The sequence below is a fragment of the Gopherus flavomarginatus genome, chromosome 15 (genome assembly GCF_025201925.1).
Source record: "Gopherus flavomarginatus isolate rGopFla2 chromosome 15, rGopFla2.mat.asm, whole genome shotgun sequence".
Lineage (NCBI taxonomy): Eukaryota > Metazoa > Chordata > Testudines > Testudinidae > Gopherus > Gopherus flavomarginatus.
Window position 1 is genome coordinate 1,698,370 of NC_066631.1, and position 16,123 is coordinate 1,714,492.

General features: G+C 47.4%; 1 protein-coding gene across 1 annotated transcript in view; it reads right to left on the minus strand.

Annotated features, from left to right (window-relative positions):
* Positions 1 to 14,214: 14,214 nt before the first annotated feature.
* Positions 14,215 to 16,123, minus strand: part of HORMAD2 (HORMA domain containing 2) — a 69,456-nt gene continuing 67,547 nt past the window's right edge. Inside the window, exon 13 of the mRNA XM_050923849.1 lies at positions 14,215 to 14,762. Coding sequence (XP_050779806.1) covers positions 14,658 to 14,762 — 105 coding nt within the window. The 3' untranslated portion in view covers positions 14,215 to 14,657. The remainder of the gene's footprint in view (positions 14,763 to 16,123) is intronic.

Consider the following 16,123-nt stretch of genomic DNA (forward strand, 5'->3'; position numbering starts at 1 on the left):
CACCTGGGGAGTGCCCCACTTTTGGAAAATCCTGTGCAGCACCTCTGGGTGTAGTGACCACTTGTGCTGAGAGGAGAAGTCTTGGTTCAGGTGATCAGCCCGTGAGTTCTGGGCTCTTGATAAGTGGTGGGCTTCAAGGCAAATATCATGTACTATATAGAAGTCCCACAGCTTGAGGGCTTCCTGGCAGAGGAGCAGGCTCCGCTTTGCCTATTGATGTAGAACATCAAGGCTGTGTTGTCTGTGAGAGCCCTGACCACTCTGCCCTCTGGGTGTGAATGGAAGGCCATGCATGCCAGATGGACCTCCCTGAGCTCCTTGACATTTTTATGTAGGGCAAGGTCCCACATGGACCACAGACCTTGGGTCTGAACATTCCCCACATGGGCTCCCCACCCCACATCTGATGCGTTGGATACCAGCTCCACTTATGGGGGCTGGCCCCTGAACAGGACCCTGTGGAGAATATTCCTCGGGGAGGACCACCATCGTAGAGAGGTGATTACCGATTAGGCCACAGTGAGGACTTTGTCCATCCAGTCTCTGGCCTGGCAGAACATCGAGGCCAACCAGAACTGGAGGGGCTTCATCCTGAATGTGGCATGGTGAACCACATATGTGCATGCCGACATGTGACCCAGGAGCTGGAGGCATGCTCTGGCTGTGGTCATGGGGAACCTTGTGACTGTGCCAATGATCTCCCTTAGGGTCTCGAATCTGTCCGGTAGGAGGGAGACCCTGGCCAATGTCATGTCCAGGACTGCCCCAATAAACTCTATGCGCTGAAGCGGGACTAACGTGGACTTGGTGTCGTTTACCAATGGGCCCAGAGTGGTGCATGTGGATAGGAGGAGCACCATATGATCCCGCAGCCATGACCTGGAGTTGCCCTTGACCAGCCAGTCATCGAAATATGGTAAGATCTGGACCCCGTGACGTCTGAGGTAGGCCACTACCACAGACATGCACTTTGTGAATACTCTGGGAGCAGTGGACAGGCCAAACAGGAGGACCGTAAACTGTAGTGCTCCTGCCCAACTGTGAAACAGAGGAAATGTCATGTCCCTCAAATATATGGATGTGGAAATACACATACTGCAGGTCGAGGACAGTGTACCAGTCCCCGGGATCCAGGGAGGGGATGATGAAGGCTAGAGAGACCATGCGAAACTTGAGCTTTACCATATACTGGTTCAGGCCTCGCAGGTCCAGGATGGGCCTGAGCCCCTCTTTGACCTTCGGGATAAGGAAGTGGCAGGAGCAGAATCCCTTGTGTCTGAACTCCTCTGGTACCACTTCCACAGCTCCTAGGCCAAGGAGCCACCCCACCTCCTGCTTGAGCAGGGCCTCGTGAGAGAGGTCCCTGAAGGGATGGAGGGTGGGTGGACAGGGTAGTAAACTGGAGGGTGTAGCCCCAGGAGACGGTGTTGAGGACTTATTGGTCCACGGTCAGCCATGACCATTCTGGGAGAAAAGCACACAACCAGTAGGAGAAGGGAAGCTTTATTGCGAGTGGATCCATGGTATGAACTGGTAAGTCACCCATAGGCATCCTGTCAAAACTGATGCTTTAGAATCACAGAATCTTAGGGTTGGAAGGGACCTCAGAAGGTATCTAGTCCAACCCACTGCTCAAAGCAGGACCAATTCCCAATTAATCATCCCAGCCAGGGCTTTGTCAAGCCTGACCTTAAAAACCTCTAAGGAAGGAGATTCCACCGCCTCCCTAGGTAACCCATTCCAGTGCTTCACCACCCTTCTAATGAAAAAGTTTTTCCTAATATCCAACCTAAACCTCCCTCACTGCAACTTGAGACCACTACTCCTTGTTTTGTCATCTGCCATCACTGAGGACAGTCTAGATCCATCCTCATTGGAAACCCGTTTCAGGTAGCTGAAAGCAGCTATCAAATCCCTCCTCGTCTTTCTCTTCTGCAGATTAAATAATCCCAGTTCCCTCAGCCTCTCCTCATAAATCATGTGTTCCAGCCCCCTAATCATGTTTCTGCCCTCTGCTGGACTCTTTCCAATTTTTCCACATCCTTTTTGTAGTGTGGGGCCCAAAACTGGACACAGTACTCCAGATGAGGCCTCACCAATGTTGAATAGAGGGGAATGATCACATCCCTCGATCTGCTGGCAATGCCCCTACTTATATAGCCCAAAATGCCGTTAGCCTTCTTGGCAACAAGGGCACCCTGACTCATATCCAGCTTCTCATCCACTGTAACCCCTAGGTCCTTTTCTGCAGAACTGCTGCCTAGCCATTCAGTCCCCTAGTCTGTAACAGCGAATGGGATTCTTCCGTCCTAAGTGCAGGACTCTGCACTTGTCCTTGCTCAACCTCAACAGATTTCTTTTGGCCCAGTCCTCTAATTAGTCTAGGTCCCTCTGTATCCTATCCCTACCCTCCAGTGTATCTACCGCTCCTCCCAGTTTAGTGTCATCTGCAAACTTGCTGAGGGTGCAATCCACGCCGTGCTCCTGATCATTAATTAAAATATTGAACAAAACAAGGCCCAGGACCGACCCTTGGGGCACTCCACTTGATACCAGTTGCCAACTAGACATGGAGCCATTGATCACTACCTGTTGAGCCCAATGATCCAATCAGCTTTCTATCCACCTTATAGTCCATTCATCCAGTCCATACTTCTTTAACTTGCTGGCAAGAATACTGTGGGAGACCGTATCAAAAGCTTTGCTAAAGTCAAGGAATAACCCACCTGTTTACCCTTGGAGGGCCCAGGTTGGGGTGCAGACTGGGATTGCCTCTCTGGGCATTTCTTACAGTCCATTGACTTTTTATAAGGGATCTCATATTTAGAGTGGGTGGCCAGGGTGGGACCCTGCTGCATCTTAAACTTGGTCCTGGCCGGGGCTAGGATATAGAGGCCGAGAGCCTTAAGCGTTGTGCAGGAATCTTTTAGGCCGTGCAATATCACGTCCGTCTGTTCTGCAAACGGAATGTCCTATAAGGAGTTCTGCGCCTTGCTGGACAGCCGAGACGGCAGGAGCCACGATGCCCTTTCATGGATGCCGCGGAGGCCATAGACCCTGCAGCCATATCTGCAGTATCTGAGGCTGCCTGAAGGGCTGCCGTGGCAGCCACTGTACCCTCCTCCATCAGAGCTTGAACTTTTTTTGTCACATTCTTGGAGGGAGTCCTCGAATTTGGACAGAGCGCCCCACAAATTTAACTAATATATCCCCAGAAGGGCTTGATGGTTTGCCAGCCTCAGCTGGAAACTCAAGGACAAATAAACCTTTCACCTGAATAGATCCCGTCTCCTCGAGTCTTTATTCTCAGGAGAAAGGGTGATTGGCCCTACCTCTCCCTGTGGTTGACCAGCTCGACCACCAGGGAGTTGGAGGCAGGGTGGGTGTACAGGTATTCATGCCCCTTGGCAGCCACGAAGTACTTCTGTTCTGTCCTCTTAGAAATGAGGGGCAAGGAGGCCGGAGTTTGGCACAAGGCATTCAAAATCTTTGTCAGCCCTTTATGGAGTGGGAAAGCCACCCTGCCCGGTGCCAAAGCCAAGAGTGAGAGGACCTTAAAGAGGGAGTCCAAGGGTTCCTCCACCTCCTCGACTTGAAGGTTGAGGCTTAATGCCACTCTTTTCAACAGTTCTGGGTGGGCTTTAGAGTCCTGGGAAGTTGAGATAGGGAGGTCGATGGTTTCTCCGAGGCACCAGCCACCGAGCGAGCCACCACTGGGTACCATGGTGCCGGCCAAGAAACCCGGTGCCACTGCTCCTGCTGTGGCACCGGCAGAGCAGGCTGTTCAGCCTGACTAGCCTGTCCCATCAACTGATGACTGCAAAAGGAGGCCGGGCTGGCATATGACCTGCCACTATCCAGGGACTGGGACAAGCGGTGGCATCAGGAATGGTGCTGACCACGAGACCGTGATCCCTGCATGGCGGAGCTGGAGTACCGCTGGTAGCAGCTGCTCTGTTATCGGCTCTGACAGGTGGATCTGCTATGGTGAGGTGCCAGTGATCGACGCCTGGAGCTGCAGGAGTGGTGCCACGGCGGGGACCTCAAGTGAGATGAAGAACAGGAACGACATCGATGCCTGAACTGCAAAGTATAGGCGGTGAGTTATATGGGCCTGTGGTCCACCAATATTCAGGAACGTGGGCCCGGCTCCACCAATGTTTGGATTTATATTTTTCAGAACCGCCCCATCCATAGGAGGGACTGGGAGAACCGCCCCAGGCCCCACACTTTGTGGGGCCCTGTGCTTCAGGGGGACGTGGGGTCCAGGGTGGCCTGAGGGGTTAGTGGAGGGCTTGGCAACCTGCCCCACTCTGGTCCTCCCCACCCCGCCTATTCCTGCCCCTGCTCCCCCCCTCCCCACCCCCATTCCACCCCTTCCCGCAAGCTCCTGGCCCGCCTCTTTCCAGCTTCTGCCTTCTCCCTCAAGTGACGCTGGGAGCTGGCAGGGTAGGACAGAGCAGAGCAGGGCGGGCTGGGGCCGAATCACTTGCTGCTGCCGCCAGCGCCAGGTCCCCAGCTAGCCCCCTAAGGCCGCCCTGGATCCTGCATCCCCCTGAAGCACGGGGCCCAGGGCAGTTGCCTCAGTCCATCCTATGGACGGGACAACTCTGCTTGGACCTGTTTGGGCACCACTAAAAATTATACAAACCTGGCGCTCATGCTGCAAAGGGCTATGCTCTTCTTGTGAGGTCTACGGTCCCTCAAGGCGGAGCGGTGCCTGGAACCCCTGCCAGTTGGTACCCAGCCAAACAACTTGGTGGGGGTCGATGGGGACCAGCGTGAACGGTACCGACCAGGCGGTGACTGCTGTGATCTAAGTGGTGGGTTGCCTCTGGACCAGGGAGCCAACGGTGGTGGTGCCCCTTGTACTGACAGAGACATAACATCCCAGGCCGCTTGCAGGGACTCTGGCATGGAGGGCACCTGAATGTCCGGGGAGGTCGGCGCAGAGTGGGCCAGGCTACTGCGCTCAACCTGAGTTGGAGGCCGGGAGGCCGATAGGGACCGAGAACTGCCCAATGTGGGTCTAGTCTCTCCCCTGGTCTTGCTCCGGTGTCTTGGCTGGTGGAAAGCACCAAAGGGTCGCTGTGCACTGATGCCGTGGTGCTTGGTGCCAACTCGGAGTGGCGCAACAGTGTCAAGGCCGACTCCATCAAAATGGCTTGGAGCCAAATGTCTCGCTCCTTCTTGGTCGGAGGCTTGAAGGATCTGCAAATCTTGTAGCGATTGCTGAGGTGGGTTTCCCCCAGACAGCGTAAACAGTCTGCATGCAGATCACTCACAGGCATGGGCCGCTTGCAAGTGTCACACGACTTAAAGCCTGGGGGAAGGGGCATGCCCCAACCCGGGCAGACTAAACTAACTCTAAACTAAACTAAACTACTTTAACTACAGGTACTACTAACTATGAACTAACAGAGTCCAAGAGGGAAGCTGCAGCCAAGCTGGAGCAGAGGAGTTCCGATGCACCTTCACTGGTGGCAAGAAGGAACTGGGGGAGGAGGTCGGGAGGAGCGCACAGCACCCCTTATACTGTACCATAGAGCCGCCACTCCAGGGGATGCTAAGGGAGCTCCCCTACGGGTACCGCTAGGGGAAAAGCTTCCGGCACCAGTGCACGTAGCGAGCACGCATACCTATTGTGGAATGCATATGAGCAATCACTCGAAGAAGAATTAGCTGTTACCACTCAAGAAAGATATTGGAGTCATTGTGGCTAGTTCTCTGAAAAGTTCACTCAATCTGCAGCAGCAGTCAAAAAAGCAAACAGAATGCTGGGAATCATTAAGAAAGATAAGATATTTTCTGTCTTATAGCCTCTATATAAATCCATAGTACACCCACATCTTGAACACTGCATGCAGATGTGGTGGCCCCATCTCAAAAAAGATATATTGGAATTGGAAAAGATTCAGAAAAGGGAACAAAAATAATTAGGGGTATAGAATGGCTTCCATATGAGGAGAGCATAATAAGACTGGGACTTTTCAGCTTGGAAAAGAGATTACTGGTGTGGAGAAAGTAAATAAGGAAGTGTTTTTTACTCCTCATAACACAAGGACTAGGGGTTTAAAACAAATTGAAGTATTTCTTCACACAACACACAGTAAACCTGTGGAACTCCTTCCCAGAGGATGTTGTGAAGGCCAAGAGCATATCAGGGTTCAAAAAAGAACTAAATAAATTCATGGAGGATAGGTCCATCAATGGCTATTAGCCAGGATGGGCAGGGGTGGTGTCCCTAGCTTCTGTTTGTCAGAAACTGGGAATGGGTGATAGTGGATGGATCACTTGATGATTACCTGTTCTGTTCATTCCCTCTGGGGCACGTGGCAATGGCCATTGTTGGAAGACAAGATACTGGGCTAGATGGACCTTAGGTCTGACCCAGTATGGCCATTCTTATGTACTAGAGCTGATGATTTGATAAGTTAAGAGCCCAGCTCAATTCACAAAGCCTACAGAGATTAAGTAAGGGTGAGAGTCAGATGTTCCCCCATTTTGTGTGTGTGTATAAACTGAGCTCATTTGCTCTGGAATCATTGCTAAACATGGAAACCTATGATGCCATTTTATTATCATCAATACTGAGGTAGCTCTTAGAGGACTCAATCAAGACCAAAGTCTCACTGTGCTAGGCACTGCACAAAACATGATAGACAGTTCCTGCCCCAAAGAGCCTGCAGTCTAAATAGGCACAACAGTCAAAGCATAAGAGTGGAAGTGATTCACTCAAGGTCACTGCAATGGAGCACACTCATCTCTCACAAGCACCCCCATCTCAGTGCCTGCATCCTCTCTCTCTCTCTCACTGTGGTGGGTCTTTGGCAACTCAGCCCTCTGGCCGAATCTCACACAGTCTGTCTGTGAGATAAAAGCAAAGCAAAGCCCTCCAGGGTAGAAGTCCAACTGGACCTCCCTCAGTGCCCGATGTCTCTCTCAAGCTGTCCCTGCTCTGGTATAGTGGTGCTCCAGGGCTCCCTTCCTGGAGGCAATGTCTTCACCCTCTCAGGGCCTTTCTGGCTGCAGCTTTCCAACTGGACCACTACAGTTCAGTTCTCCTTCTGGAGTGTCTCAATGTTCAGGCCACTTTCCCAGTGGCTGGTGGGGAAGATCTGAGCCTATTGTCTACTCTGGGTCCACCCTCTACTCTGGGTCCCAGCCCAGGGACCCTATAATCAGCAGCCACTTCCCTGTAGCTCCAGCACTTTCTTCACCCTTACCTCAGGGCCTTGCCCTGGTGACATTCCAGCAGCCAGCCTGGAGCACCATCTGCTCTTCTCCAGCTCTAGCAAGGAACTGAACTCCCTCTGGCCTTGCAGTTCTTCTTATACTGACCTGCTGGACCCTGATTGGCTGCTTCCCACACAGTGGCTCTAGGCAGCCTGGGGATCTCTCAACTGCCCTTTTCTGGGGAGGGGTGTGGCAGGGCCACAAGGCCTCCAGTAGGGAGCCTCAGGGCCTAGTCCACTCCATCACACCCCTCCCCCTTCAGACAAGATTGAGGTTGTGCTCTTGCAGGTAATGTCTCTGCTTACCCAGTCTTTTGCCCTAGTTTAGCAGGATATTTACTCTCTCCAACCTTTCTGTTTGGAAAATTCCTTTGCATGTGCCCCTGTTTGTCAGGGATCTTCCTCCCTGGCCTCTCTTACCTAGGAAGCTGTATAGTCCTTGCCCTGGTTTCTCTGCCAGGCCTCTCTGCCTGGAGAGATTTGGCAGTCTCTCACCACAGTGGATCAGGGTCTTCTCCCTCAGGCCTATCTACCTGGAGAGCTTTTATAATCTTTGCCCCTTTTGGTCAGGGCTTCCTGCTAGGCCTCTCTTACCTGGAGAGATTTTCCAGTTCAGGCTCCTTCCTTAAGTATCTCTGGGACATGCCTTCTACTAATTTTGACCTGCTTCCTCAGGGTACTTCTCTCCCCGGCCTTTCTACCTGGAGAGCTATTCATAATAGTTTCTGCCTTGGTTCTCAGGGTCTTTCTCTCAGGTCTCTCTACCTGGAGAGCTTTTAACTGTGCCCTTGCTACAGTTAGTTAGGGTTCCTCTCAGACCTCTTGGTCTGATGAGGTTTTAATTGTACAGGCTCCCTGGTAGCTCCTTCTATTCAGGGCCAACCTATCTCAAAGGTGAGCTCAATCAAAGTTACCCTTTAGCCATGTTCCTTGGCCAAGGGAAATCTTCTTGTTTGACTGACATTAGGAAGTCCACCAGGTCAATGGCAACACCCTTATCTTTCTCAGAGAAATATGAACTGATCACAGCCTGGGGTCCCCCTTTTTGTAGGTAGCCCATATGGTGCACATAGCCCTCCACAGTCATGGGATCTCACTGTGCTCAATTTACAGAGACAATTCTCGAGGGAAGACCTGCCCTTTTAAACAAAAATACACAAGGAAAACGCCTTTTCATCAGCAGCTCCCTGGCTCCCCTGAGGATTCTCATGGCTAAGGTATTATATCTTTAATTTAGTACCACTGGCTCTGGATGCTTGAGCAAACTGGACATTCATGGATCGGATCCCAGTCACAGGTCTAAGCAGATAATAGTGGAATTTAAAATACCAACTTTGTTTCCTATTGATACTATTTTCCTTTAAGTATTTTCAGCCATCTTACCCTGGGTATGTCAGTGAAAAGGAAAAAGTCTGTGTGAGATTTGAGGCCACTTCACTGAATCACAGACTTTGGTTTCCTGTTGACAAGCCTAAACTTTCATCAGCACAAATAACCCCTCCCTACAACTCCCATAAAACACCTGAGTATCATGAAGAGAACATGACATGAAATGTTTGTGAAGGGAACAACCACATTGCACTTAGAAACCACAGCAGTCTGACCTTATGTGCTTCTGGCCCTTAGGGCAGATCCTGTGTTGTAAAGAGTGTTAATGAATGTTAACTCCAGTGACAACACATTTAGCCCTCGTCCAGACTAACCCGCGGCATCGGCGGGTTAAAATCGATTGCTCGGGGATCGATATATCGCGTCTAGTCTGGACGCGGTGTATCGATCCCCGAGCGCGCTTACATCGATTCCGGAACTCCATCAATCCGAACGGAGTTCCGGAATCGACGCGGAGAGCCGCGGACATCGATGCCGCGCCGTCCAGACTGGTGAGTACCTCGATTTTAGAAATTCGACTTCAGCTACGTTATTCACGTAGCTGAAGTTGCGTATCTAAAATCGATTTTAATTCCTAGTCTGGACGTGGCCTTAAGGGTGCGTGCTCTCAGAGGCACCTCATCCAGGAAAGAATCCATTAAATACAGAGGTGTTTTAACTGCATTAGCTGGGCAGACAGAAGAGTGTTTAGAACACAGGCCTTGAAGAGCGGGGAAATCATTCTCCCTTTCCAAGAGAAGCCAGGGTTAACTGTACCATGAGTGCATCCTTATGATAAATTATACTTTGTATTACAGTAGCACCTAGAGCGCTCTACTGCAATTGTGCTAAGTCAATGGAAAATTTTGCATACGACAAGATTGCCCTAAAAGTCCATTTATTTAGCATTAAAGCAATTTGTTTCATTAAAGGATATTTAGAAAACACCATGTTATTTTTTCTGGACTTTAAATTAGCTCCATAGGAAGTTATTACATGGCTTAAAAAATTTCAGCCAATTTAAGGTATACTTGGCCACTTGACATGAATCAGTCTTGTAAACTGGTCATGGAAAAAGTACCATCTCAAAACCAACTCCCCACCTATACCATGACAGTGAGAAATCTAGTGGTATTTTACTCACCCACCAAAAAAAATTATTCACTTCAGTCAAGGGTGGGTGTGGGCTTTTGGTAACTATGCTTCGGTGTAGGAGACCTTGGCCATAAAAACTTCAAGAATGCCAACCCAGTGGGGCATGACTAAGGGATGCAGTATACAGCAGCAGGCCACAATTGTCTATATTTCCTGCTGATTGAAAAGGAAAGATGACAGATACTGGAAATTAAAGTGTCATTCAAAATACAGAGATGGTCAAGGAACATAGTTCTTGAGACACGATTTTATCAGTTGAACTGTACTGATGAAAAATACAGGGGGAATTCTGATCTCATTTACATTTGTGCAAATCTAGAGGAATCGCTCGATATCCTCTAGATGTTCACCAATGGAAAGGAGAGCAGAGTTTAGTCCTTGATCACTTACTCAGGCACTATGGTGATCTGGTTTGTACTGCCACCTATGATAGTACTGAGCTTGGTAATAAAGAGCTTTCTGTCAAGTTCCCATTGAAATCAATGGCAAAACTCTCATTCTCCTGTTCATTTCAATAGGAGCAGGATCTAACATAAAGAATCTGTAGCAACAGCTTCTCTTACCTATGGAGGTTAAGTTTCATTTCTTCTTGCTGGTCTATTTTGAAAGCCTGAAGTGATCAGATTAAAGATTTTTTTTTTCAGACTAGCTCCCATGGGGCTGTGGAAATCCCTAAAAATTCTTCAATTTTCAGTTGAAAACCACACATTTATACCTGCTGTAATTCTGCTCTGTGATGATGCAAGTAGGTGTATTTTGTTATTGAGTGCTAACTATGCATTATGTTTAAGGATGTGGTTTGAGACCCTGCTAACCATTTCAGCTTGACTTCCTGGCTATCACAGAAAGATGCTATTCTTCTTGTTAAATGCTACCTGAGTTAGAGTGTGATTTTTAGAAACATCGATGACTCAGACGTGGCTCCCACAGGTGTAGGATTTCCACACGCACTTGGTTAAAGGCTGTGGTTATGACAGACCAAGAAGAGTTACCACTACTCACCAACTTTCTGAAAACCCTGTAGGAAACATTCACTTTCACCCTACTGCACTTTCCCAATACATTGGTTTTTTTTAAACAACTGCTTTGTAACACTCACTATAATTTTCATCTCTGACAAATAAAAGGGAGGATGCTGTCTATGATTCTCTGTATTACTCACAGAATTACTAGCATGGAAGTTACATTTTCTTGTATTCTGGCTTACCTAGTCTCCTCTCAGTGCACACACAGCTGTTTTTAGCATTCATGGGATTTATCAAATGCTGCATAAGAAAGAAGAGACCCTTTGGAGACAACTGTTACAAGGTAGTTTAGTTCACTAAGAATCATGGACCTGGTACTACTAAGTAACTTGTTTTATGCTGGGGTGTATCACAGTTGATGATGACTAATGTGTAACATATTAAAATCAGTTATTGATCATTTAACTAGAAATGTGGTTGAAACAAGCACAAGAAAATAGAAGTTTTAGCTTTAACTGGTATGACAGAATTTCTAATGAATAAAAAATATATAGATATAAGTCACTTGGACAACTGCAACTTGCAGTAAAAAGTCATTGTTCTAGAATTTGGTGGTAGTCAGTGGTTTGTGGGAAAAAGAATCCGATAATACTGTGGAAATTCATCAAGAGATACGTTATTTCTAATCAGCCTGTATCAACAGGGACCAAAAGTCATTACCATGTAATAAGTGATTAGGAACCTATGTGAACTGAGTCAGTGAGTCTCAGTCCAAGTTTGTCATGATTAAGTCTCCATATCACAAAAACACAGTCCCACAACTGGTCCCTGGGTTGGCAAAGAGGTCAAGGACTGAGGCCTTGTCTACACCACAAAGTTGCAGCACTGGTGAGGGGGTTACAGCGCTGCAACTTAGGAGGTGTACACATCTGCAGGGCATTACCAGCGCTGCAACTCCCTGTTTGCAGCGCTGGCCGTACACCCGGTCGAACCTCGGGTGTAGAGGATCCAGCGCTGGTGATCCAGCGCTGGTCATCAGGTGTAGACACTCACCAGCGTTTTTCTTGACCTCCGTGGAATAAGCAGGTATCCCAGCATACCTGAGGAAGCCTCTCTGGTAATCAAGCAGGTATTCCCCGCGGTTTGCTCTCGCGTTCCCCGAACCCCCCCGCAAGCAGGTCTCCTTCCCCGCGGTTTGCTCTCGCGTTCCCCGAACCCCCCTGCAAGCCGCCCAACAGCGCTGCAGTGTGGCCACATCTAACACCACTTGCAGCGCTGGTTGCTGTAAGTGTGGCCACTCTGCAGCGCTGGCCCTATACAGCTGTACTAATACAGCTGTAACAACCAGCGCTGCAAAATTGTAGATGTAGACATACCCTGAATAGACAAGGAGGGTGATGAATTTTACTGACTTTAGTGTCAAAACTTCCATGTTGACACACATTGGTGGAACCCATGTTATAACGGCCCTGCGGAGAAATGAAGGACTCCAGTTCAAGTGTGTGTGTGAAATTGATTAAAAATACAGGATAAACAAGATTATTGAGAAAACTTATTTTCCTGCTTGTTTTTGGTTAGTGGACAAATCAGCTAGTTACAAACAAGTGCAAAGTTACAGCCACAGTACTGAAGGCCAGGTAAAAATTCAGGTCTTTCAGGTTTCTGTAGTGGCATGTCTCTTGGATTAGGCATCAGGTCAGTAAAACCCAGTTGGATGCTGTTGTACATTCAGCAATGCCTGGTATCAGCAGGCTACTCTGTGGTCCACCTACCTTGTACAGAAGAAAGTGGAAAGATAGCTGTGATATCATCCTATTTGTAATGCATGACTCAGCTAGTTGTGATGAGTTCAGTTGAGTATTCAGTATTGTTCAATTTCAGATGCTCTTTTACTCCAGTTAGTACATTCCAGTCTAGCTTCTGGCTCTTCTAGAGGTCATAGTGGTCAGGCCATGCAAAATCTCTTGCTGGGTTTAAATGAGGGTCAGGTGGCCAATTTGGTCAAACTGGATTTCCCAGCAGATTTTTATATGATCAATCAAAGGTTGCTTTGGCAATTAAAAGAGGTTGCTGGATGTCTGGAACAGCTCGCAGTGGTTCCAGCAGTAGAGTCAGTTGACAGTGATGGACAATTGTGCGTCTTTGGAGAGGAATTAGATAGGTGAGGTCCCTCACAGATCTGTCCCATCTCCACTATTCAACATACTGAAGGATGACTTCTAAACACTATGGACCAGATCCTCAGTTAGTGTAAACTGGAATAGTTCCATTGACTTTCATGGAGCTACACTGATTTACACAAGCTGAGAAATGGGCCCTGTTGCCCTGGATTTGAGGGGTGTATATAGCCCAGAATGTGATCAAGCCAATTGCAAACATATTATGTGCACTCAGCAGCTATACAATAATAAAACAAAAACACCACATAGTTAAAAGTTAATTTAAAAACAGGCTTTCAAAAGCAAAGTCATAGTTTTAACTACTTCCCCATGCTAATTTTCCCCACTACTGTTACTCACATCTTCTTGTCAACTATTGGAAATGGGCCATCCTGATTATCACTACAAAAGTTTTTTTTTCCTCCTGCTGATAATAGCTCACCTTAACTGATTGGTCTCATTATAGCTGGTATGGCAACATCCGTTTTTTCATGTTTTCTGTGTATATATATCTTCCTACTGTATTTTCCACTGCATGCATCCAATGAAGTGGGTTTTAGCCCACGAAACCTTATGCCCAAATAAATTTGTTAGTCTCTAAGATGCCACAAGTACTCCTGTTCTTTTTGCTGATACAGATTAACACGGCTACCACTCTAAAACCTCTCCTTGTTCTGGTTCTTAGACTGTGCTCATCACCATGGTATCTGAGCAGTTAAGGCAGTGGAATCTTTGCTGTGGTGGATCCTTGGTTCTCACCTCCATTGCTATCCATCCTAGTCTCTCTCGCTCCCCACCATGACTATAAAGTGATTTCAAACCTTTTCCCCAGAGGTTTTTTTTAAATCAGTATGACCAGGACTGCCCTCAGCTATCACATTCCTCTATTATCTATTAATAGATTCCAGCACCAGAAGGGACCATTGTGATCATCCTACACTGGCCTGTATAACACAGGCCAGAGAACTTCCCTGAATTAATGTAAAGCATTGATAATGCACTCAGGACTGTACAAGATACAAAATACAGATTCCTTACCCCAAAGAGCACAGAAACCATTTTCTATTGCTTTAGATCTTCTTACATTTCATTTGATTTGTAACCAAGGAGGCTTTTAATTAAAGTAATGTTTTAAGTGTGCTGTATTTCAAAATGGTTTACATCACACAACAGCCTAAGCCTCTTGGTATGGGTTAGGGTTATGCTTTAGAAATAAATTGATCATATAACTATAGCAACACTATTTGCAAAGTCAGAAGAAATTACTCAGTGGCATAAAATGTCTAGATAGTTTATTTCCACGGATAATAACAAACCAGAACTATTCTCCGGAAATGGCAGATTTGATGCAGTTAGGTACAAACTCCAAACCATCTGACTTGTGCTGCTTGCAGACACTGGCACCTTAGAGAGATCATCCTGAAATACTGCCACTGATGCTGAGGGCCACGTTAGAGAGTGAGGGAATGCAGTCAGTGTGGGAATGAAACCCAGAGAAGCTGCCCAGGAGAGAATACTGGTCCTTAGCTTCAGAGCATCCAACAAGTATCTCTAATCTACAGTGCTGCGAGAGTAACTTTGCTTGCTATCTCTATTCAATAAAAGGTTTAAAACCAGAAGATAGATATATAACCTATGTAAAAATAGAAATATGTACAGTGTCTAGAGAGTTAAATATGAAGAGATAAGATTAGACATCTCTAAAAGAATGCATAAGAATGATGTTATAATCCACATCAGCACATTCTAAAATGTCCTGTATGCCACAGCAATTATCAGTTCCTGCCTGCTAGAAGCAGCTGCACCGGCTCACTGACCTTCCTCTTCTTCCTTGGTTTCATCATCTCTTCCTGGCTAAATGCAAGGTCCAGGCTGTATATCTGCAAGAACCACCAGAGAAGGAGGTCATGCTCATAGCACAGACTGCCGGCTAGTTTCTAAGCAAAATATAAGACAAGAAAACCAAACTTCAAATCCCACATCTTACTTCAGGGATCCTTTTGGTTTGGCTAGTTCAGCCTTGCTCTCTAGAAAGGAAATCAGGCAGGGAATCAAAACTAGGGTCCTGAACAACCTGGGCTGGTCGCTTTGTGAAGGCAGGAGACTCAGCCTCACAGAGCGGGAGCATATCTGGCAGCTACTAGGAGCAGCATCCATTCCTTACTGCTGAAAGAAATCTTTGAGGAGCTGATTAGCATTTGGAGGTAAAAACTCTCATCACCAATCTTATCTAGCCATTCAAACAAAGAGCAGAAGGATGGTGTTCTTTATGTCTGCATGTACTAAACAAAAGGCAGCTGAAAACTGGTTCTTAGCAGGAGACATAGGGTATGTCTACATTGCAATTAAACACCTGGCGGCTAGCCTGTGTCAGCTGACTTGGGCTCATGGGACTCAGGCTGCAGGGCTATTAAACTTCAGTGTAGACATTTAGGAGTACGCTGCGGATACCTAGTGTGACAAAGTTCCTCCTCTACTTTGGTGGGTCCTGCACTTATTGGCGGATTTGCTCTCCTCAGAGATCTTCCCCTCTGGTAAAGCCCACAGTCTGGGTCAACTCCTCCTGTGTCTGATCAGGAGTTGGGAAGTTTGGAGGGAACCTGGGCCCACCCTCTACTCCGGGTTCCAGCCCAGGGCCCTGTGGATTGCAGCTGTCTATAGTGACTCTTGTAACAGCTGCATGACAGCTACAGCTCCCTGAGCTACTTCCCCATGGCCTCCTCCTGTAGAACTGATAAATGAAATTGTTTTCAATTGTTCACTTTATTAATGTAACTTCTGTTCACCATTCACTACACTTGCCTACACTGTAACTTCTGTTCCATATTGTAATTCAAACCCCATTTTAAAACACTCACTCCATTTTGTAAAAGCTTCCTCCAACCTTCATTTTTGCAAACCCTGCTGTAATCTTATTAGTTTAGTTTAGATGTGTGAATGAGGTATGTATGAATGATGGAATCAACCTCCAGCCCCAGCCTGTCCTGATGAGATAAAGTTCAAATACCAACGGCTGAAGACCTTGACAACAGCCCTAAACAAAGTAAGAAGCATCCACCCTAAAAAGAAAAGGACAACAGAACAACAGAAGGAAGATCAAAGCCAGGTCCAAGGCTGAAAGTCACGCCTGCAATTGATGGGTAATCAGTCTAAACCCAGAGGCAGCATGACACAGCAAGACCTATAGACTTTGAATCCAAACTTAAAGCCTATAAAATAGAAGGGTGAGATGAGAAACTCT